The following is a 25077-nucleotide window of genomic DNA, read 5'->3' as shown; positions in this document are numbered from 1 at the left end:
TCAATGGATGAATGGATAAAGAGGTGGTACATAGATACAATGTAATATTACTCAGCTGTAAAAAAAAAAAAATCTTGCCATCTGCAACAACATGAATGGACCTGGAGGGTATTGTGCTGAATGGAGTGTCAGAGAATGACAAATGCCATACGATTTCATTTACATGTGGAATCTAAGGAACAAAATAACAAAGATACAAAGAACATTTTGACAGTTGCCAGATGGGAAGAGGGTCCTGGGAGGAGGGCACAAAAGGGAAAGGGACTAATAAATACAAATTAGTAGTTACAAAATAGTCATTGGGATATGAAGTACAGCATAAGGAATATAGTCGACAATATTGTAATAACTATGCATAGTGTCAGCTGGGCACTAGATTTATCAGGGTGATCATTTTGTAAGTTATATAAATGTCTAATCACTAAGTTGTACACCTGAAACTAATATAATATTATATGCTGAATGTAATTGAAAATTAAAAATTAATTTAAAAAATAATAGCAAAGCATATACTACCTCTAAACATTAAGTTGACAGGAGCATGAAGACACAAAATCTGATTAAAGTACTTTTCTTTTTCCTGATAAACTTAGATAATACCATCAAAGCTTTACAGCAATCATTTTCACTAGTGTGAATGATTAAATACAATAATGGCTTGGATGGTGAAGACAAGATGGTGTTAGCAATATTACCTTCTCTACCTTTCTATTCTTCATAAATTAAATTGAGAGAATTATCAAGCCAAGCAATTCTACTATTACCAATTTCTGTTTATCAGCTATTTAGAGTGGACAAAAAGAGAAATACTGTTGGTTAAATGGTTTAAAATTGTTTTTTATTGCTAAAATTTGGTATATGAAGTATATGGTTGTAAAAAAAAAATTTCAAGGACAAAGTAATTTTTAAGAAATTTATTTTGATATGTAAGGGAATGACACTGATAATAACCCCTGTAGAAATGTACCTTTAAAAAGTTTATAACACCTAACACTGATACTATAAAACCTGACATAACACTTAATGTTGAATGAATCTAAAATAATTTAGCTTTTAAAGAAATATTTTAAAATTATCAATAAACAAAATTTCATGTATTTTCATCCTAGACTTAAATTTTATCTTGTAAAATGTATAGCAATCTAATACATGCGAACATGTAGATAACTGTTACTACATTGTTTAAAGCTACAACATGTATTTGAGAACAAAACTACCATATCCAAGAGAAAGGAGACTGCAGCTCAAGTACTGGGACCTTTCAAAAAACCATAAAGTATACAATTTAATTCTACTTATTTATAAGAATTTCAGCATAAACATGATAAACAAATGATTTACATTAATTATGACCATTTTATGCACTTAACCCAAAGGCATGAATTCATGTGTAAGGTGTAATCAACTTAATACTTGTCCTTGGTATCTTGCTTCCTTTATACCAATCGTTACCAATTTTGTTAATATACTGGGAATCTAGTACAGTCCAAGTAAATATCATTCAAGAGAAGTAGCATGAAATATCGACCAAAATCATTTCGTGTTTACATATAATTAAGATTTACAAAAGCCTGAAAAATTACAGAAAAAGTTATGGAAGAAAACACATCTTGGGCTCTATTTGCATGTAAACTCCATGAAAGGAATGGAATTTTTACTCACTGCTCTACCCCAAGGGCCTAGAATAATGCTTGGCATATTGAATGAGGGAAAAAATGCATAATATCTCCATTACCTTAGCAAGAGGGAAAAAAATCTTCAAGTCACAATACATACAAAAAGAGGTAAATTGTAAAGTATTTTTTATTGTAAAAAAGTCAATAGAGGTTGACAATGCAAATGTTATTGCAGAACATTTCCCCTTGGTTCCTGAATTTGCTAGGTTCCTAATGTACCAGCAAGTTTCCATTAGCACGTTTCAGGTTTCATGTTGATTATATGATATATTGCTTGGAAATAAAAGTCCATCTGATATTAAAAAAAAAAAAAAAACCTGTTGTGCTTTTCCTTCACATTTCCTGCAGGGAGATCTATGTATCCCAGACGCTTTCACAATTAACAGTATAGTGCCTTAACCAAACCAAAGAATCCTCCATCACAAGTTACTAAATCGAACCTCTACTAACATATGCAATATAACCAGATTTAACGGTTTAAAAACAAAAGAATTTAGAATTTAAAACAATCTTTAGACTGATTTTTCATATTTGAAAGACTGTAGTTTATTTGCAGCATACAAATGGAGAAAGTAGTGCAAAATGCATCAAGTTTTATATGATAAATACACTTTCAACCTAATGGATGCCTCAAAAGCAGAGTGAAAAATTACCACTTCTCAAAGGCAATCTAGACTGACTCAGTACTAAGGTCACAATTTAGAAAGATCAATTGCTATTCTATTTCCACACGTTGCAAAATGATTTCAGAAACAGATTAAACATACAATGTTTTACAAAAATAGAAATATTGTTTGGGACTTTACAAAACTTTATAAAATATAACACTATATTTGTAAATCCAAGATAGTTTCACCGAAATAGACATTTCCACAGATATAAAGTCTAGTCAAATTTGGTCTGTCTTGACCATTCTTACATATTATTTTTTCCAAATCTTCAGCCTAAGTAGATCTGTGCTCTATCATAGGATTTTTTTTAACAGATTATTTTCAAGAATTTTATAATTTTTTCATTCTAGAAATAATGTTAAAGCAGATGAATTTATACCTACAAAGTCTTTTACTAAAAACAAACTAATACAATTTGACAATTCTGTATTTGATAAATTCCAAACCAAATTCTTAAGAATGACCTCCTATTAACTGAAAATTTATATCTGACAATTATAATTTGGTACCTATAAAACATAAAAATAAAATCACAACTATTTTGTGAAAAAATATTTATTCGTAGAGAAGAACTTCTAAATTTAGTTATTTGTAGCTGTCAAATGACAAGTTATTTTCCAATTATACCCATTCATAAACACTCATTTTATCACCTCGAAGAGCACCAGTGTATTTTTAAAACAAACTAAAAGGTGAGAAGGTAGGGGCTTATTTCATATAACAATGCTATTAAGATAAGGCACCACTTGGTATGTGAAAAAGCCAAAGTATTTCCAAATCATGTATTTTTGTTACTGGTGTCTTAACCATTAAACAGAATGGTTAGAAAAAAGCTAATAATGTTATTAACTAACCACATTATACTCCTTTGTCCATCATTCTTTGCTTTTAGTTTTTCCATATAACAGAACAGTTAACAACAATGTAGTACATGATCTGTTAAATAAGCATCTCTTCCCAACCTTCCAAGAAAATAATCTAGAATGAAACAATAAGAAACCAAAAATTTATCTGCTATATTTGTAAGAGGCTATCCCTGCAGAAGAATGGAAAGTCGTGGGGCGAGTGGTGGAAGCAGTAGGGTTGGGAGGATGGCAACAGGAGCTATTTCCTATAGAATGTATTGAGGCACATAGGTTAAAAGTTTCTCAGGCAAATTCATGGCTAGAGCAAAACAGAGAGAGCTCAGAATTTTACATTTCCCCCAAAGCTGATTTCTTAGTCACATCCAATTTTATATTTCAAAACGTGTCCTTAGTCACTGCTATCATCATCATCATCATCATCAGATACATCATTTAAAGGAGACTTCAATGACTGACTGTAAGAGTCTGACCTAGTAGGCTGGCATGTGGCCAAGTCCCCAGTAGAAAGCAAGTCATAGCAGAAGTCACAAATCCGTACAGGCTTAGAAGACTGGCTGGGAAGAAGGAATCTCTTTTCAGAGCAGGGCCCACAGACAACAAAACCACATTTTCGACAATGGTGACGACGATTAACAGGCGTAAATTTTGCTTTCTGACAACGCATACAGACAGTTGCCTCCGAGTCAGGAACCCAGACAGCAGCATGTTCATTACTGGGTGTCTTCCCACTTTTGGAGAGTAAATCAGTAACACATTTATTTATGTGATTCATCCATTCCGATTTCTCAGTGGCAGTGGCAGCATAAACTGCAAATGATTTAGTTGGTGTCTTGATAAGCCATCCATTCCTCAAGTCTCCTTCATCTTTGATGGAATCAATAGTGACATTTTCCAGGGGAATAATATGTTGTTTGTTATATTTTTTCTTCTGGATGACAATATTGCCATATACAAGAATATCATTAAATAAGAAAAACTGCCTTGCTTTGGGCTTTTTTCTGCATAACTTAGTCAATACTCCTTCTCCAATAAGTACCCGTCCAGGTATAGTTAAAGGTTGACCAGCTGCTCCAAAACAGTTTTCTACTATATTTATACGTCTAGTATTTGCTTCGCTGTTTGCTAAGCGGTCCACCATCTTTTGCTAATAGCCTTTAAAAAAAAACAAAACAAAACAAATTAGCACATAAAAATTATAAATCCATATAAGAAATTAAATAACCTAAATTTAATCTAACAAATCATTATTTTCACCCAGAAAGCAAAATGCTCCAAAATTGTTTTCCTCTAAGGTAACCACTAAGTATACCAAAAGAGCTAACATCTCCCAATATTTATAATCATAAAATACACTATTAATCATCTCCATATAGCACCATACCAGTTAGGCGGGTATTTATAGAAGTATAAACTTCTTACAGACATAAAGGAATAACAACTGGACAATGAACATAAATCATTTCTGCAAAATAATAAATCCAGTTCCATGAAATTTAATCTCAGTACGATTATGAACGAGAGGGCCAAATATTATATAAACTAAGAGAAATGACTATGATTTTTCCAGTAAGCTATTACCATTGAGCAAAGGCCTTCATTCTTTCAAAGGGATTACCAGAACTGTTTCCCAACAAGTCTCCTTGTCTTTGGTCTTGCCCCTAAATCGATCTTCGGGCCATGATATCTCAAATGCAAACTTAATCATACCATTTCTTAGTATGACTTCCCTAACCTAGCAAATGCAGAATATTTAGCATGGCATCATTACCTGGTCCTTGCTTATCTCCCCAGACTCATTATAGTGAATCTTCACCTCAGACTTTATGTTCTAAGAATACCCTACTACTTGCAGTTCATTTCACCCATGCATGTCTTCTCTCATGCTGTTGTATCCTTTACTACTTACTATCCGCTAGCTAATACCCTTTCTTCAATACTCAGTTCAGCTTACCATATCTATTTCCTTAAATTCTATTAGACTACACACCTTTCTCTGTGCTCTTCATGTTTTATGTACCTTCTAGTTTCAGTCCTACCAAAGGATTGAAATCTGTCCCCTCCACAGGCTACAGTGGAACCTAAAAGGCAGAGACCATCTGATATCTATATTTGAAACTGATGCCAAGGTGCTCAAATATGTTGACAAGTATATTTTGGCAATGTGCAAAAAACCCATATTAATCTAATTTTAAATGATCATAGATGTAATTTCTAGATGTAATACTGACTTGATTCGAGTCCCAGAATTGTGCCCTACTTCAGACCTACTAATCTAATACTACTGTACTACAACTAAGTCATATTAAGGAGGAGCGTTTAAAGTTTAAAGACTAACAACATAGTCTTAAGTTCCAGTAGTCAGCACACAAACTGATGATACTGTAACCCTTCTTGGCCTCCATTATAAAAGAAACAACAATTCTGATTATTCTTGAATTCTGTCTCATCCCCAATCTTATAAAGTCCTCTTGCCCTCCACAATGGTGGGTTCTGCCCTGAAAGTTGTTCCTAAGAATTAATATGATAATGCACGGATCCAAACTGTGATGCCTTCTCTTCGTAATTAACGCAGATCTGCCAGCCAATTAAAGGTCTACTACCCTATGCACGAGTGCAACAAAGAAGAAACATGAAAAAAAGATCGAAGTCATTCATAATTAAAGAAATAATATTAAAATATTAGGGTATTTTTTAATATATCAGATTTTTTTTGTAATTTCCAAAGATGCAGTACTACTCAAGGTATAGGGAAACACGCATCCTAATACACTATAGAAAATATGTGTACCCTGTGACCTAAGTATTCTACAAAAAGTTTCACTCAAGTCCATAAAGATAAGTACAAGGACAGTCAACACAGCAGTGTGTAAAACAGAAAAAAATTGGAAAAGCTCCAAATGTTCATCAAGAGGAAGTGGTTGAACATTTTATGATATGTCCTCACTATGTATCGTTAAGAATGAGACCTAATACAGTGATATGGGGAATTCTCAAGATACTTGGGTGGGTAAAGAACTGAACATAATGATCTTATTTTTATTTTAAATATATACCGTATTTCATCAAATCCAAGATGCTATACATTTTAAGACATCCTCATTTTATGTGCCACAAAGAAAGAAACATGCTGCCAATTAAATCATGGCATACCCTTGATTATATGGCATCCCAATTTCAGACATAAACTATAGTAAAACAATATTCACCTTTAGGTTCAATGAAATATGGTATAAATGCATAATCACAGACACTTGTAAATATGTAAGCACACATAAAGAAAATAAAATTAGGAAACTATATACCATAATATTAACAATGGTTATCTCTGGGAAATACAATTAAGGACAATTTTTCATACTTTGCATTATATTCAAACATTCAACAAGTGTTCATTTTGTTAGGCACTAATCTAGGTGCAGAGAAAAAAAAACAAAAGCAAAAAACCAACATAGGCAAGGTCCTTTCTCTTCAAGACCTACATCATAGTTGGGGAGGGAGGAAACAGAAAACAAAATCAAGAACCAAACAGTAATTAATGTTATGATATTTTAAAATGACTTTAAAAAAATCAACCAGAAGTTACTCAGATTGGATGATCAGGGACAGCCTTTCTAAAGTTACTACTTTAGCAGATAAGGAAGAACTAGATATGCAGATATTAAGGGTGGAGACAGGGAGAATATTCCAGGCAAAAAGAATAACTGAAAAGGTCTAAAGGCAGAAAAGAGGATGGTTGGCACTTATATAGAACTGAAAGTATCAATTCCCATCCAAATAAACTGCTGTTTCTACTCATTTGGACATAGAGTTATTAATCAGCTCATATACTGACAATGCAAACAGGTGTCCTATTATTGCTACTACTGGAATTAATAGCACCACTAATTTGTTCAGTGCTTTTCACATTTTCTGATTTTAACTGTCTCAAATTCTTGGGATATAACTAAAGAAGTTTTTATTATCTCCCACAGAAGTGTCAAATAATGTTAACTGAAATGTGAGCTGAAGGAGAAACTAAGGCACAAAGACAGATTCAGTAATGTAAGAGGCAAAACAGCCTGGAATTAACTCTAGTCACTGGGAGCCCAAGTAAGGAGCTGAGCACTTTGTATGTATTACCATATTTCCTAGTCACTTAGGATAATTATGCACTATTAACTCAATTTTACAGATGAGTAAACAGAGACAAAGAAGTTAAGTACGCCGCCCAGGGCTGTCACAGAACTGGGGCTCAAATCTGACTCCTTTTTGCTACTACCAGTATACTACCACACACTAATTATTCACTAAGGCTCTACAAGAACTAAGAAAGCTAATGCTAACCTCTGGACTTTCACTGCAAACCTTAAAAATAGTGAAGAGAGATAAGAGGATCTTGAGCAAATAATCTGAAAGGACAGGTCATCATGATTTACTTAGCAAGTCTCCTGATGATGTTTCATTGTTCAAATTTTACAATATATTAGGCCTGATTCTCTGTTCATAAATCTTTCCCCCATTTAAGAACAAAGCGACATAAAATAAGTTTGGGGCATTATTAATTGGTATTAGGCTAAAACAAATAGCTTTCATAGTCTGACAGTGACCCACAGAAGAAATACATCCCATACTGCAAGGATGCAAGGTTATTGGGGGAGAGAATGAGAGACAGGGTGAATGCGGGGAGGGGAGGTTATCAAAAGGGAAATCAAAGTACCACTTTTAGCTGATTACTTGATACCCCAAGGCAAGGTTCTTTGGTAAACTGGATTAAGGCACTATTCTTTAAGTGGGGCCTCTGCCTTCCCTCAAAGCCCAAATCCAAATTTACTACCAGAACACTGAGGTGCCCCAAGCAGTAAGAACTCTCAAAGACTCTGTGAGAGTGTTAGAATACAAGATTACCAAGGCTAGCCAAGGATTAAATCCTTTGCACATCTTACTCACTGAGCCACACTGAAGAGGAAGCAGAAGACAACTACAAAATGTTGTCTTCTTTTCTGAGGAAACGAATACCAGTGAATATGCAAAGAACTAGGAAGAAAGCTTCCCCACCCTCTGGCAGAGATGACTTCTTTAGGGCAGATTCCAAGTAGTAAAATTACTGGGTCAAAAGGCATGACTGTTTAAGGCTTTTACTATCTTTTACAAAATTTCCATTCTGAAAGGTAACACCAATTTGCCGAGCAGCACAATCACTGTACCCATCCCATTTTGTCTCAGAGTATTTTTCTTTAAAAACTTCAGCAAACAGGATTTTTTAAATGGTGATTCATTTTATTCATTTCATTCACTTTTTATTCATTGTTTATTCAATTAACGATTATTTATTGAACATTTCCTAGATGCCAGATATTATTCATGTCCTCTCAGAGTTTAGAGAGTCTAGAGGAGAAAGACAGTAAGTAAACAAATAGGTGATTCTGAAAGGTTAAATGCAAAGAAGAAATCAGTGGACTGTCAAGAAACAGGAAAAAACTCATTTACTGAGTACAGTAAGTCCTCCCCTAACGCTGTTGCTGTTGTCTTAGGTTTCCACTTTAAGAGAAACTATGTATATACTGAAACCAATTTTACCATAGGCTAATTGATATAAACAAGGGTTTAGTTCCTAAGGCATGTTATTAGAGCACCTGCTGTAGTTTAGAAAGGCCTCACTGAGGTGGTTCTATATTCTGAGTCTTAAAGGATGAGGTCAGCCATGAAAAGATACTAACACTATGGAGAAAAGTCCTAAGGCAGGAAAGAATAGTACTTTAAATTTAATTGAATGTTTTATTTCGTAGCTACCTATTGAGGCAGGCCAACAACCACTTTTTAATGTTTAATAGTCACTTATATTTTTAAGTTCATTATTTAGGGGTTATTAATCTGTATGATTGTTTTACATATAAATGCTATTGACCCATTTATTTCTTTGCTTTTCCTCGTATATTAATCTATAATTTTGTTTATGGTGTTTGACAGAGGCAGTTTTATTTCTTACATAATTAAACTTATAGATCTTTTCCTTTGTGATTTTCTTCTATTACTCCAAAGCTTCCCTTATCCAGATATCAGATACACCTATTATTATCTATGTTTTATAATATAAATTTTACATTTAACTCTTGTATCCATCTAAAATTTACTCTGGCAAGGTAAAAATTCCTTTTTGTCTTTGCAAATATCTGCATTCCAAAAGAGCTAATTAACTGCTCCAGATTCACCAAGTACTAACAGTGACCACAGGTTTCCTCATTTGTAAATGGGAATAATAATAGTGGCTATGTCCAGGAAAGAATTAAATGAAGTAATGCATACAAAATGTTCAACAAGTAGTCAACAAGTGGTAGCTCTTATAAATGATATCAATAATCAAATCTACTAATATATAACACTCTTTAACATATTAAATTGTTATATATTCTAACATCTGCTTTGGGAATGTTTGATCTAATATATTAATTTGTTCTATAATTCTTGTTGGTACCATGCATCTGGTAGAACTTCTGGACTATCTCCCATTACTTATTTAACCTTTCAAAAACATTTTACCTAATCTTCTCTTTATTTTTCCAAATGAGTCTACTAAGAACAGTGGTTCTCAACCTTAGCTGAACACTGGAACCACAGAAAAGCGTTAATTTTCAGTATATCAGAAAACACAGACATCCCAATTTACTATCTGGGTCCAAAATACTCTTTTTACTTATTTTTAATATTTAAGCCATTTTATGACTAATTTACAGAAATAAGAATAAAGAGATAATAAAAAATAGCTTTAAGAGTAATTTAAATATGAAGGTACATATATCCAAAATAGCACCATCTTTTGAATGCAACTAACTGCTCATAAATTATCATGCATGAATCTGTAATACAATTGACCTTTGAACACCATGTGGGTTGGGGAACCAACTTCCTTGCACAAACACCCACATATAACTTTTAACTAGTGAAAAACTTGCGAAAAGCTTAAGTTGTAGCTCAGTGTTGGGGTGGGGGGGAGGGCGGAGCTGATTCCAGTTCCCCCTTTCCCCCATAGATACCAAAATCCATGAATGTCCAAGTCCCCTATATAAAACGTTGTATATCAATGCATACAGTTGGCTCTCCACAGCCAAGGACTCCCAAACTCAGATCGCAACAGTACAGGTATTTGTTGAAAAAAAAAATCTGCATATAAGTGGACCTGTGCAGTTTAAACCCTTATTGTTCAAGGGCCAATTTTATTTCCATTTTCTGTGTTTAGGAATATCGTTTACTCATTAATTCTGAGTTTGAAAAAAACTCATCTAGAAAATCATCATCTGAAGACTCACAGTCTGAGATTTCACTTACAATGATTCACCATCATTAGTTTAAGTGTTGCTGTTTCTTTGCATGCATTTTCTGACTTGTCTAATAGTTCTGAAATGTCTACCTTTGTCAACGTTTCTTTCCCATAAAAGGTGGAAAGTGAAAAATGAAGAAATCTAAATTCTCAAATATGTTAAATGAAAGCTTAAAACAAACAAAAATACTAAGAAGGACATCTCCAAACTGTTTGTGTATCTTCTTGAAAAATGATGCAATGCTTTGAGCAATGCAATAATAAAATTGGAAGATGATGCAATAGTGATGATTTATTTTATTACTGCATCATCATCTAGGCAATTACATCACTCTTCCATTTTCTTTTTTGTTAAGTAATTCCTAGATGATGAAATAGCAAAATGCTTCAAGATGTAGGAAAAGCAAGATCTCTAAGATCTCATAATATCAGATATACACATGTCCAATGAACTCATGGTAACTGCAAACTAGAGTAATTTTATTAGTTTTTTTAAAAATAACTAAATTTCCTTTTTGTTTTGAAGATCTCTAAGAATAAAAGTTACAAAATATCAATGACTACGAATCATTAGAACTGCTTAAAATGGAAACTCAAAAACCAAAATCAAGACCAATAAACTCTGATAAATACAAAGGGTTAAGAAATACTGATACCTAGATCCCTTCCCTATATATTCTGATTTTATTAGTCTGGGATATGTGGAGTATGGGCACTGGAACTTTTTAAAGCTCCCCAGGTAAGTCTAATGTGCAGTTAAGGTTTAGAACCACTTTCTGATTACAATAAACAAAAGAACAAACAAAATCCACTGAAATTTTGATGGAACTTACATTACACCCATAAATTAATTTGGATTAAATTAACATCTTTATAGTTTTGAGTGTTCCTAGCGAGACCGATAATGTCTCTTCCTCCTAAGGTTTCAAATCTTTGGTGGCCCAGTAATTTTGCAGGTTTATTCTCACAAGACTGTTACATTTCTTAAGTATGTTCCCAGGTATTTTAAACTTTTTGCTGCTACATTGAATCTAATCTCTTTTCCACATTATATATTTTTTAATTTGTTACTACTATTGATAAGAAAACTATTGACATTTCTGGTTCCCCTCATCCTATCCAGCCACTTCACAGAACTCTATAATTTCTAACAGTTTTCCAACTGACTTCCTTTTTCTTCTTTTCCAGTAAATAGTGTCTGGAAGTCTTAATTTATAGTTTAAAATTAAGAACCACAACAAAAGAATACCCCTCCAAAAAACAAAAACAACAAAAAAAAACAAAACAAAACTTTAACTTCCATAAAGTCAGCTTTAAATACCACTTAAAAAAAAAATTTAAATAATCCAAAATTTCAAGTTATCTCCTTCACAACTGTAAACAAGAACTGCATTTGGATTGTCCAAGTTCTGCCCTAGTCTTTTGCTAACATCTTGTTTCTAAAGAAATATGTTCTTCAGTGGAGTGTCTACCACCTGTTAAACATGTAATACTAGAAGAGGCAAAAGCTCTTAAAAATGAGAAAGAATACTATTTACAATTGAGAAGAAAGCCCAACTGTCACAAAATACCATGGTCCAGTTCTTACTGAAAATCAATACTCCTTACCTCATCCTTGAAGGTGAGTTTAAAACAAAAAAATAATCTAACTAATTTCTTACATGTACCCATGACATCTGATATCAGTGAGCTTCAGTAGTCAACTGTGCATTATACAGGAAAAACCAATGAACTATGAACCAAAACACCTGGATTCTCATCTTAGCTCAGGAACTGAATAAGAGATTTCACATAAATGACAGAAGAGGAGGAAGAGAAGCAGCAGCAGCAAGCCTTACTTGCCTACAAATCAGTTTTTATTCAAACTTTTGATTGTCTTAATACGAATCAAGATTTTAAAATCTGTGTTACTGCTGAATTGAGACTTTACAGAAAATGGAAGAGAGGGAGAGACACAAGGAAGTGGGGAAAGAAGAGGTAAAAACAAACAGCAACAAACTACCAGAGGTACAAGATCCCTAGGCAAATGTGTAAGCATTAGAGCAAACCACACCCTCTCCTAATGCATTTAAATCAAATTATTCTGAGTGCCTACTACATGCAAAGGACAAGAGAGTTCTTAATTTCAAAAATTCTATAGTTTAGTAAGCACAATGATAATCAAAAAATTCTAAGTAAGACTTTCAATAAAATTTTAGAATAATAATACTTGAAAGTTTAGCAAATTAAACTTGGAATTTTAGTAAATTCTACTTATTCCATCAACAAGAAGGGACAAAGTTTTTCCTCCTCTTTCACTAGGATTTCTGCCACTGTGGCAAACCAGCTATACAATATATATTGCAGAAATTAAAAGTGATAAAGGGAATGGGTTCATTTCTTAGGGAAATCAAACATTTATTTATATTTTAATTTTAAACTCATATAAAGCTGGATTGAGAATAACTGAAACTTCAAAAGTTTGAATCACATTTTGAGACACCAGTCTTTTTTTAAAAATCTCTCCTAAGCACCAAATATTCCTATCACTGAAAAGTAGACTCAAATGCATTATTCTAAAGTCTTAGCCAAGAAAGAGAAAAAAGAAAAAACATTTACTCAACACCTATACACACTAAGCATGTCCGCATTTTATTATTTTAATAATTTCTATTTTGTTAAGTGATCCATTTTACAAAAAAAAAGTAAACTGAGTCATGGATTAGTTAAGCAATTTTTCCATGGTCTCACAGCTAGTTTTTGTAAAAATGCATGTTCTTTCCATTTTATTTTGCTACATTCAGAAATAACTATTTTAGAAATAGTTCATTCATGTAGACTTATGTATTTGGGAAAGCCACTTGACAAAATAAAGAGAAAAAAATTTAAAGCAGATGGTAGTAAGTATAAAATACACTCAAAATGATTCTTAAAATACTAAAGGAAGTAAAGAATAAAGCTATGACTAATTTACAGTGTCAATACAGGTAGTTCCAAAAAGATTAGGCTTGACAGAGAAACTCACCATGGTATATAAGAACTAAGCCATAGTTGAGGATTTTAGAAAATTAATCTAGAAAACTAGAACAGTCACACTAGAAGTTACAAAAGGTCTTTCTTTAGAGAGGTAGGAGAGAGGGGAAGAATATGGACCTCAAGTTTTAAACAAGTCCTCTCTCTAGTCCTTAGCACTTAAAACTACACAAGACTAGTATTTTTAACTACAAGGTAACACTCTATTCAAAAACCAAAGGTTTCCTAGCCAAATTAAATCCAAAATCCTTAACCCAGTATTCAATATCCTTCACAGTCAAGCCCCAGCCTCCCCCAGTCTCTCTTTCCATTTTTATCACCTTCTATATGTTCTCTTTGTTACAGTCAACCAGAGTACTAGCTAGTTCCCAGAATATGCTCTAGGCTTCCGCCCTTACCTCTCTGGGCTCAGTATGTCCTCTCTCCCTTGCTATTCTGAAATCTAACCTGTCCTTCAAGATGCAGTCAGTTCAGTAGCCTCATAGCCAGATAGTTTCATCTTTAAATCCTCATTAACACTTTATGTGTGCCACTTTATGGCATTTACATTCTGTTTAATAGATATCTGTGTACCTGTTTATTCTCAACAGATCTAAAGACTCCTGAAAACAAGAATATTATTTCCTACAACGTTTTATTCCCAGTAACACCTACAAAAATGCCTGCATATACATCCTATCAATGCACACTGAGCTGAATATGACCAGCAGCAGTTAAAGTAGAAGCAGCTTCTCCACTGGAATGTGACAAAAATCAAAGACTTTATTTTTGATGTCTATACTAATTTTCACAGAAAACAGGAACCACACCCCCCCAGACACAATTGCTTCACTAGACCCAGAGATTTTAAATTTACAAGCAAATGTTCTGACCCATTTAACTATAGTATCTAATTATGAATTCTAAGTATTGAGCATGGCAGATCCTGTTTTTTAAAAAAATCTTTATCTCATGATAATATATAAAAATGCTTTTTTCTCTAACCAAAAGGCACAGCTGTTAAATTAGCAAATAAAAAATGATGATGTGTGCATATGCTCATTACCAACAAAATTCAGATAAAAAAAACTGCATCATTTCAAAAAGTATTTGTACAGGGGCGGCTGTACAGTGCTGACAGCTATTTAAAAAACCACTGTATAATATTTGAAAAATAAAGTTGGCAAAGCCCAATTGAAATACTGCTGTAGAACTGGTTATCCCATCACATCCCTAACAAATTTTCTTCAGTATTTTTCCAAGCAGTTACAATCTGCTCACTAGATTCAAAGCTTTATGTTTTCTGTTAAGAGAGAAAAAAGAATAAAACAGACACTGGGAATTAAGACATGTACCACAAGATTTTAATACATAGCACAATGAGAAAGTACTATAATAAAAATATTAACAAAGTGGTAAGGAAGCTAAAAAGGAAAGAGTGAAGGGATGGCTTGGAGAATGAAGCATCTGAATACTTGAAAAAGGTTGTGAACAATAAAAACTTTAAAAAGCAAAAAATGGTAAGTAAAGGCACAAAGCTCTGCAAGTAAAAATGTGTTAAAAAAAAGTCACATGTACAGTTGCAGTAGAGGCTAGAGGAAATTATTTAGTAGAAAAACGAGAGAAAAAAAAAAACAAGAAATCTTCTTGGTTCTGAGAGTTCTTTCTAAAACTTTTGGAAGGAGTGGCCTGATTTGATCAGAATTTTCCTAAGGTAACTATAAAACAATAAAGGTAAACTGAGAAGGGTGAGACCAAAAGCAGAACTCAGATGAAAAATTACTGCAAAAGTAGGGGGAAAAATTAATGAGTCTGAAGTTTACAACAGAAAAAGAAAGAATAGGTCAGATTCAGAATTTCCGTGACTAACTAGATGTGGAAGAGTAAAGCTGAAATTAAATCCCTAGGTTTTTAGTCTAAGCAATATGGGAGCTAGTAAAACCAGTAATAATTTTCTATGACTTTAAAGTAGCAAACATTTATTGGCTGCTTATTCTTTACAAAGTAGTATTAAAAAATAGAAACACTCAAAACTAATAATCTTTGTGGAGAAAGACAGCCATATTCCCAAATTTATACACATAAGTGTATATAATTCCTGAGTGCTTCTGTAGTTAATATGATTATGGAAGTAACTGATTGATAAGGAAGGGAAAACAAGAAAACAAGAAAAGGGTCTGGCACCTACATACTGTGCTATGGACTGAGGACTATGATTAACTCAAACGTGCAGACTCAAAGCGTAAAGGAGCAAAGGAGCAACAAAATAAAAACTTTTTTCTTTTTTTTTTTTTAATAAAAAGAGTGATGAAGCTTAGAGCCAAAAGGTTTAGTTGGGAGGTAATTTTGACCAAGGGGGATATCTAGGAACAACTGTTAAATGGCTAGAAATTCAAGCTGGGCCTTATAACAATAGTAGTAGGTCAGATTCTTTGGGAGAGAGAAAGTAGATAATAGTATATAATATAAATATATTCACCAGAGAGGAAATAATTGAACTGGAGGAGGCAGGGCCAGGACAAATACAGCAGTAGAAGAGAAATCTGGTAATATGGGGAAAAGCCAAACTGCAAAGGAAAGTAATCATCAGACTGAAGAGTTTATACTTTATTATATAGGCAAAGGGAAGATAAATTTTTAAATAGGGAAATATTAATCAATACACAGAAGCAGTACACAGAATGGACTGGAGATTACTAAAGAAGCAAAACTGAAGGAAAAAAACAGAGGGAAGGGTATTATAACAGTCTCTAAGTGAAAGGTAATGAAAGCCTGAGCCATAATAATTGACAACAGAAATAAAGGGAAGATGGAAATAAGAGATGACTGAGGTATAGCAGATAGGATGTAGGAACCAACCAAATCTGTGGATGAAAAGTGAGTGTAAGATGTCTTCAAAGGTTTAAGCATAAGCCATCCATCAGATGCTAGTTTTGTTTCAGGAGGGAGAAGAAATAGTTTGGGACATGTTTATCTTGAAGTACTTTCATGGCATCCACAAGACAAACATCTCTTTGTCAAACAGAAATGCCAGGATGAAGAGAAAGCTCTAAGACAGAAAGAGAGTTAATAGTCACTGACACAGAGATGCAGGCTGAGGCTGTGGAAGAAGAAAGGGCAGGGGACTAAGTCTGGGGAACACCTAGTTTATAAAGTTGAAGGAGCAAGAGAGAAAGGCAGACGAGAGCACACAGCACTTTTTCAACATACTTTCACATGTTTCAAAGTCTCAGAGACTAAATAACTTTATTGTGCCAAAAGGTCACAATAAGCAGTGAAATACATAGAAAAATCGAAAGTTAACAGTAATGCATAATATTTCAGAAAGCATTTGCCCTTTGACCCTGCAATTTTTAGCTACAGAAATTTATCCTGAGAAATAAACTAGTGGTGTGGGTGGGTGGGTGGGTGGGTGGGTGTGTGTGAAAAGTTTTCCCTCTGACATTAAACTCTAAGAGTGGAAAAACAGAACCTAAATTTCTAACCATCCAGAGGAATGGTTGAACACAACATGAAAAAGCCAAATATCATAAAACATTTTATCACATAAAAATGTTAAACTTCAACACTGAGGGGAGGAAAGAGCATTAAAGAGAAACATTTGCAACATATAACAAAGGGTCAACATTTTTAATATTTAAAGGGTTCCTGTAAATCAATAAGAAAAAATGAAAATATCCCAAAAGAAAAATGAGTAAGATACAAATGGCAATTCCAAAAGAACAAATAAGTTAATTAGTTAACAGAAAAAATGTTGGCTCTCCATGCTAATCAAAGAAATAAAAAATTTAAATAAAATGATGTATTATTCACCTACGATGTCAGGAAAATGGGTACTCATATTTAGACTATACACTGGAACAACTTTTCTAAGTGCCATTTTGGTAATATAAGCACTTTAGAAAGTTTACACAGCAATTCTATTTCCAAGAGTACATGCAAAAAATAAGACCACTGTACAAAGTTGTTCACATAAAAAAGTTCACTGTAGCTTTTTCTACAATGCTAAAAAGCCAGAAACAACTTAAATGTTCAATAACAGAAGATGGGTTAAGTAAATTATGGCATATCCATATAATGGATTTTTAGACAGCTTTTGAGAGAACACAGAAATATTTAATGTGGAAAACTGTTAAATAAATCAATATATTAAAGGTTTCTAAATAGCACATATAGTATAAACCTTTTTTTTTTTAAGTCTGGAAAGGTACACCCCCAAAATTTAGTACTGGTTATGCCTAAGACTAGAGTAAAATATTTTGATACTGCCTAATTATTTTATAATAAACTCATATTCTCTCATAGACATTTTTAAAAAGTTATTAAAATAAGTAACAAAATGCAAAGAAGAATATGTAGAAAAATATAAATGTAATACACAAAGTTACAGGTACAATAAAAATATGAATACAACAATCATTTGGATTTTCCTCTATTATTTAATTGAAACAAGTATAAAGAATTAAGGATAGTTCCACTTATGAAAAGGAAAAAAAAGATGAAAAAGTTGATGCAAAGCAGAAAACAGAAAATTCACATCAAAAAATTAATCATTTTAAAAATAAGGTCACTTGCTAAAAGTCAAGCATTTCAAGATTGATGTTAGTAACCTGAATTAGAGTGAAAAAGCAATAGAGAAAATCAGTCAACTTTGGGATGAGAAAAGGATTAGAAAGCAACTAGTACACAGGTAGCTAGAAACAAATATTTAACAGTCACCACAGCCGTGACTTTTTCAGGGATGCTAGGCAGGAACCAAGTAGAAAAAGTAAATGGTGACATTTACAAAGTTGAGAACTGACCAGTTATAAACAGCAAAGATCAAGAAGAGGACTACACGGTGCCGGTGAGTTCAGTTAGAATATGAACTACAGAGTTCGGTAATGGAAAGAAGGGAAAAAAACTAAGAATCTGGGAGGAGCTAGAGGTGACAACGAGGACGAAAAGCTTGTTCAACAAGTATGATGGAAAATACAAATATATTGAAAGACAAGCCCTTGAATCACCATTTCAGGTCACATAGCATAAGACCTGAGGTAGTGCTGAATGAAAAGTTTAAATAAATAACATGGTCATGTAGGATGCTGATGCAAAATGGAGGTTAGGTCACTGGAGTTAGCGAACTGTAGTTCCAAACGTGGTTTTTCTGGGCTGAAATAAATCTGTATTTCACCTGTATTCATCTGAAATTAACCTGTATGCACTTCATTTCCTCCACTGCAAATATATCCTTTCTAGCCTGACTGATAGGAATCTGGCTGACAATTTCTTTGCATTTTATTTAACCGCAAATGAAGAGAATAAGAAGATGGGAGATTAAATTAAGTCAATGGTTCTCAATCCTAACTGCACATTCAAATCATGTGCAAAAAAAAATCATTTGCACATTCAAATCAGGTGCAAAAAAAAAAAAGGCAAAACTACCTATTATTACCCAAACCCGGTAATTCTGATTTATTTGTTCTAGGGTGGGGTTCAGGCATCAGTATTAAGAAGCTCCTTAGGGAAGTCTAATGTGCAGCCAAGCTTGAGAACTGAACTAAGTATTTCTATAGGTTGCCTTCCTTTAAACATTTTTAAATTCTATGATTCTATATAATTCACTGCCATTCTATTAATACATTAATAAAACTTGCTGAATATCATACACCAGGCATTTCCACAAACATCTTAGTAAATCCTCACAACACTGGAAGACAAATATTTCTGTGCCATTTCACAAATAAGTCCAGTGAAGCTTAAAGAAGTGAAGAGACTTGTTCAAGAGTCAATAAGCTAGCTAATAAGGAACAGAGCTAGGATTCAGGGTTTTTTCTTTTGTTCCAGTCCACCTGACATGCAACCTGCTTTCTCTAGCACTCACAACAACTACTTGAATGTCTTCTATTCTCCTCTCAGGACTTCCCAAATTGAGCACACCAGTTTGTGGCTTATGGTTTCACTGGAGAGAAAGTTATGGGTGGGGGTACAGAATTAACTCCAAATTCTATAGTAATTTCCTTACAGAACATCTTCACCTACAGAGGTCTTGCAACTTATAAAACAGCGCGCTGAAAGCATATCTATGAAGTACCTTTTATTCAGTTAAGCCAACATGCACACTATTAAGCACGCAGCTGGTGTAGAAAGCTAGTTCTCATAGATAAACATCAACAGAAAAGCAATTTTATACACTTTCCATTAAGCAAGGCATTCTAAAACAAAATTCTAAGACAATTCTGATAAAACAATAATGGATAGAAAAATGAGATTTGCTCTATCAAAGAGCTTAAATGTATAAACATGACAAAATGTTCAGGCATTAACTCTATTTTCATCCAGTACAAATTACACTTTAAAATTATGATATGTTATCATTTTGTTGACCCATAGCTTCTTTGATTATACTCAGTCCATCATCTACTTGGAAATTTCATAAATATTCAAGTTCTGTATCCCCAGGCCAAAATTTGAGTTACCAAAAAAAAAACCAAAAAACCAGAATTGGAGAATTAACTACTATGCCCAAGAAAACTGCAATTTAATAAGAAGTTCATAAAGTATATTAATAAGGAACGTATGTGTACTCATGCATTCAAACCTTTCCTGAGCATCTGCTATGTTCTGGGCTCACTGAGCATGGAGAGGCAAATCAGGTCCAAAAAGCCTGCTGTCAAGGACGTGCCATGACAGGTCAATGTAATATTTATGGGGATGCCATGGGATAAATGAATTATTCTTGGGGAGAATAATTCATTTAAGGGGTGGGGTTAAGGTGAACCAGGCAGAAAAGGCTCCAAAGAGTATACAGGCTTAATTAAGTATTTTTAAGAGGAAAAATTTCATTACAAGAACTCTTGTAAATCAGCTCTCTAGGAAGTAAGTATTTATACTGAGGAACTAAATTAAAATCAGAAAGAGCAGTGAAGACACAGGAAACATGGTGGTCAGAGAAATGAGTTATGCATCCTACACAGTTATGCCACAGGAAAAATCCGAAGGTTTCAGAGTAGTAAGACCTGAGTTAAATACCAGTTTGGCTGCTAGATTTGTGAAGATAGTTAAGTCATCTCATTTCTAGATAATTCTTCATCCAGAAAAACAAATATGTATAAATAATAGTATTTACTTGACAGTAAAGCAAAACAAAAAGGAATTTTTTTAAAGAAGGAAATTAGCAATCAAATTTGAGCATAAGCTACATTTTTACCTATATGTTAGATAAATTCTTCAAGACAAGTTTTAGGATTTATTTTATTTGTGCTTAAGAGTCTTGTCAGTTAACAGAATTTTAAAGCTAAGCTGTCTTTATTTAAAAAATAGCAATTCACATTCATTTACTGGAGTAAATCAAGCTGAATCTTTTTTGATGCCTTGGTCAGTACACAGTTTTATTTTCTGAGGCGATTACATGTGCTTTCCAAATAAGTAACTTAATACTAATCACCTCCAGTGCTGTCAGGACCAGAAGAGATTAAAAACAGAAGCCTTCGTTAATTCTGAATTAACCTGAGGACCTCATACCAGGGTACAGAAAAAGGTAAATGCTCAAAAAATGGTAGGCATGCATCTTTAAGGAGCCAAAGACAGAGAAAAAACTTCGCAATGTCAGGATCACTTCACCTTGTTCGTAAGAGAACAAAACATTCCTGCCTTCAAGTCTCTCAGTCAACGTTCCTGTCTAAATTTTTCTTTAATGAGCCTCTTCAGTCACGAACTGAAACACAAGAAGGCATTTACCACCTTACATACTGGGTGAGTCTGAATGAGAGAAGGGCTTACTTATCCCTAACCTTAGTTCTACTCACTTCAAGGGCACACACAAGTTATTGCTATCATGTACCAAGAGCACACAAGCAACATAAGCAGCAAGCTGTCGGCTTTCAATAAAATTTTTAAAAGAAAAAATAAATTCGGCAAAAGACCATAGAACTTTAAGACTCCAAATAATGTTAAATTCCATCGCTTCTATCAGAGCAGATTCTGCGGTGCCATTTTTTGCCCCAAGTCACATAAAAATATGCTGTTCAAGTTACAACGTCCCTGAGGCCAGTCTGCAAACTTTTGGACAGAAAGATGTTGGGGCCCTAAGACGCCCAGACCACGACTGGGACCCGAGTCCTGAAGCCCGACTGCTAATCCGACCTCGGGCTCCCTCCGCGCGTCCGCCCGATCCCCGCCCCGCGGACCAGCCCCGCACTTGCGCGGACCCTCCGGGCGGGCCCCGAGCCCGCCAGCGGCGGCTGCGGCGTCCTGCGGGCTGCGCGCCTCGCTCCGGGCGCCCGCGGGCCGGCCCCAGCCAGAGGCGAGAGGCCCGGGAGCGCCCCGTTTCTTACAGACCCCAACATGGCGTCGGCCGCCGCCGCCCGCGACGACGACACCTCCCTGCGCCGCGAACGGCCCGGGAACCGCGGAGGAAGCGCCGGAAAGTTTCGCTTCTCCTCTCCCGGCCCGCCAGGGGCCGGCGGACAACCAACTCCGGCTTCACCTACCCCGCCAGGCACGGGCGGCGGCGGCGGCGGCGGCGAAGGTCCAACTTCTCCTCGTCCCGGGCGCCCAGCGCGGACTCTGCCTGCTCCTCCGACCTCCCAGGGTGTGTGCGGCCAACCGCCCCGCGCAGCTGGCGCGATGCGGACGCGGCGGGCGGGCGGGCGGGCGGCCGGGGCAGCCGCTCGCAGGCGACTCCTCCGCCCCTCCAGTCGAACCCACCGCGGCCGGCTGGGCTGGCCTCTCCCCTGCGCGCGCACGGGCGCGCGGCCGCCCCCACGCCAAGCGCGAGCACGCGGGCACGAGCACACCCACACCGCTCGCTCCCCGCTCTCTCCTGCGGGTTCCCTCGCCCCGCCGCCCAGCCCGGCCCCGCGTGACGCGCCCTAAGGGGCGGGGCCACAGCGGAGGCCACACCTACCTAGGCAGCTAGGCCTGGGATTGGTTTCTTCGCGGGCCTGGGAGTGGTTAGGGTGACTGTGGGGCGTCTTACCTGGCCGGGTGGCTCACACAAGCCTTTAAAAAGGTTTGTTCCCAGTACGAAGTTCTGAAGGAGACTGAGTGAATAGAAGGAGGCGAGGTTCCCTCTCTCCCACCACCGAATGGCCCTTGCCAGGGGGCTCAAGAACTTTCTTCATCTAGGAAAGAAAAGCTTCGGATTTAAGATGCCCAAAGTCGTCTGGGCGGACATTCGTTTGCTATACCCACTTAGAAGGCGATCCTACACGGCATGTATTCCATTTGCTTTCCCTAAAACTCCTAGGTATTGAAACCAGGAGAGCGGTGGCTACAACGCGTACTCTGCCCGCGTACTCTGCCCTTTCTCTTAAGTGCGTGGCTTTATTTCTTCCCTTAGAACTTTGCTATTTCCAAAACTTCTCTGACGATGCAATACCTCATATATGTACTTCACATACCTGGAAATTGTAATGATACTATGTAAGGTTAAACCTGCCTTTTTTTTTTTTTTTTTTCATTTATACCGTAGCAACTGTTTGCTAAGCGCGCTGGTGGGTACGTGGAGAGATACTGGACATTTCTAGGATAGACAGGAATTGGGGGTAGGGGAACGAACTACTCACTTCAAACAAAAAAGTGTGTAGGTGGAAATTAGATTTGGGTAAATTTATCTTCCTCATTGATCTATTATTTCAGAGACAGTTTACCTTTGAGTACTCTTGAATTAGAGTCGCCAACAACCAAGCTGCACCCACCGAGAGAACAAAAGAGCCCATCTGGGTTCTCGCCTGCTTTCTTTCCACCTGTTCTTGGTCTGGGATTCTACTCTTTCCAGGTCTTTGGCCTCCCAGCCTCCCCTACTTCAATGTCTCAGAAACAAGCAAAAAAAAATTTTTTTAAGTAATTAGAACAAAATTGAAAAGGATGAACTTTTTTTAAATGGAAAAACAAAGGATCACCATCACACAAACCTTTACATGTGTTAGCTATAGTTGTCTCTTTAGATAAAAACATGCCTCCAGGACTCTTGACTCAATCTTCACCCTACCTCACCTTCATTCATCCTTATACTTGTCTACATGCAGAGCAACATCTATTACTAGAAAAAAGGATGGACTTGATAATCTCCAAAATCCCTTTAAATTTTGAGATTAGGAATTGCTATGTCTCATTGGTTAAGGTCTAGTGTAGACCATTAGTCACCAAACACTTGATCACACCCATTAGTAAAAATGTTTGCCCTCTCTCTGATTCCAATATATTTACCTAGTTTACCCTAAAGTACCTGGACTTAAAAGCTGAAATGTACTCAAATCTTGGCTTTCCCACTACTAAGGACAACTACCTGTGTCCTTAGCCACATCCAAATATTGCCTTAGTTTCTACATTTGTAAAATTAAGATAATAGTAGAATCTACCCAATGATGTCATTATGAAGATTAGGTGAATTAATATTTGTAAAGCAAAGTGCCTGGCACATTGTAAGTGCTATAGATGTTAAATAAAAATTATTATATATAATCTATGTTAATTATATATAATATAATTTATATGTGCACTATTATATATATATAGTGGGCATATATAGACACATATCTATTATAATATATCTAATATATTAGGTACATTACAAAACATACTTAAAATCAGAAATAATGATTTAAAACGTTTGTGTGTGTGTATGTGTGTGTATGTGCTCTTTCCGCGCTCTGCATGTTCGTACCCTCCCTGGGCTGTATGGACCCCTATTTGGAGACCATGAATTCAGAGCTTTACTGACAAATATAGTAGCCACTTAAATTAAAAATTCAGTTCCTAGATATGTTCATTAGATCTTTCCACCTCTGAGTAAAGCATTGTTAAAGTCCCTACTCCCCCAGTGGTCACGTGAGAGTCTCCCAAAGATCCAGAACAGCTGCAGAAGTCTTGCATCACAGGTTTGAGCTTTGAAACAACCGATGAGAATCTAAGGAGCCATTTTGAGCAGTGGGGAACACTCATAGACTGTGTGGTGGTGAGAGATCCAAAGTGCTCCAGAAGCTTTGGGTTTGTCACATATACCACTGTGGAAGAGGAGGATGCAGCCATGAAGGCAAGGGCACACAAGGTGGATGGAAGAGTTGTGGAACCACAGAGGTCGGTCTCAAGAGATTTCCAAAGACCTGGTGCTCACTTAACTGTGACAAAGATTTTTGTTGGTGGTATTAAAGAAGACACTGAACAACATCGCCTAAGAGATTATTTGGAACAGTATGGCAAAACTGAAGTGATTGAAATCATGACTGACCAAGGCAGCAGTGGCAAGAAGAGAGGCTTTGCTTTTGTAACCTTTGATAATGACTCTGAAAACAAGGCTGTCATTCAGAAATACCACACTGTGAACAGCCACGTCTGAAGGAAGGAAAGCACTATCTAAGCAAAAGATGGCTAGTGCTTCGCCCAGCCAAAGAGGTTGAAGTGTCTCTAGAAACTTCGGTGGTGGTTGCGGAGGTGGTTTTAGTGGGAATGACAAATTTGGTTGTAGAGGAAACTTCAGTGGTCAAGGTGACTTTAGTGGCAGCTGTGGTGGTGGAGGATGTGGTGGCAGTGGGGATGGCTATAATGGATTTGGTAATGAAGGAAGCAATTTTGGAGGTAGCGGAAACTACAACGAT

The 25077-nt window shown here is 35.8% G+C and overlaps 2 protein-coding genes across 2 annotated transcripts; one reads left to right on the top strand and one right to left on the bottom strand.

Moving 5' to 3' along the window:
- Positions 1-899: 899 nt before the first annotated feature.
- Positions 900-22312, bottom strand: PLEKHF2 (pleckstrin homology and FYVE domain containing 2). Its single transcript, XM_011372886.2, has 2 exons — positions 21970-22312; positions 900-4365 (listed from the first exon to the last, which is right to left on the bottom strand). Exon 2 carries the CDS (start codon positions 4349-4351, stop codon positions 3602-3604), a length of 750 nt encoding a protein of 249 aa, XP_011371188.1. The 5' UTR covers positions 4352-4365; positions 21970-22312; the 3' UTR covers positions 900-3601.
- On the top strand, positions 21824-25077 carry LOC105300617 (heterogeneous nuclear ribonucleoprotein A1-like). The gene is given in 3 exon segments (XM_023538217.1): positions 21824-22070; positions 24316-24811; positions 24813-25077. Coding segments are annotated over 3 exon segments (810 nt in total). The 3' UTR covers positions 24880-25077.

The sequence above is a fragment of the Pteropus vampyrus genome, unplaced genomic scaffold (genome assembly GCF_000151845.1).
Source record: "Pteropus vampyrus isolate Shadow unplaced genomic scaffold, Pvam_2.0 Scaffold215, whole genome shotgun sequence".
In the NCBI taxonomy this organism is placed as follows: Eukaryota; Metazoa; Chordata; class Mammalia; order Chiroptera; family Pteropodidae; genus Pteropus; species Pteropus vampyrus.
This window is presented reverse-complemented; position numbering and strand designations above follow the sequence as displayed.

Bases quoted from the DNA above. Each gene is read 5' to 3' on its own strand.
- PLEKHF2 (XM_011372886.2), bottom strand. From the start codon at position 4,351: ATGGTGGACCGCTTAGCAAACAGCGAAGCAAATACTAGACGTATAAAT.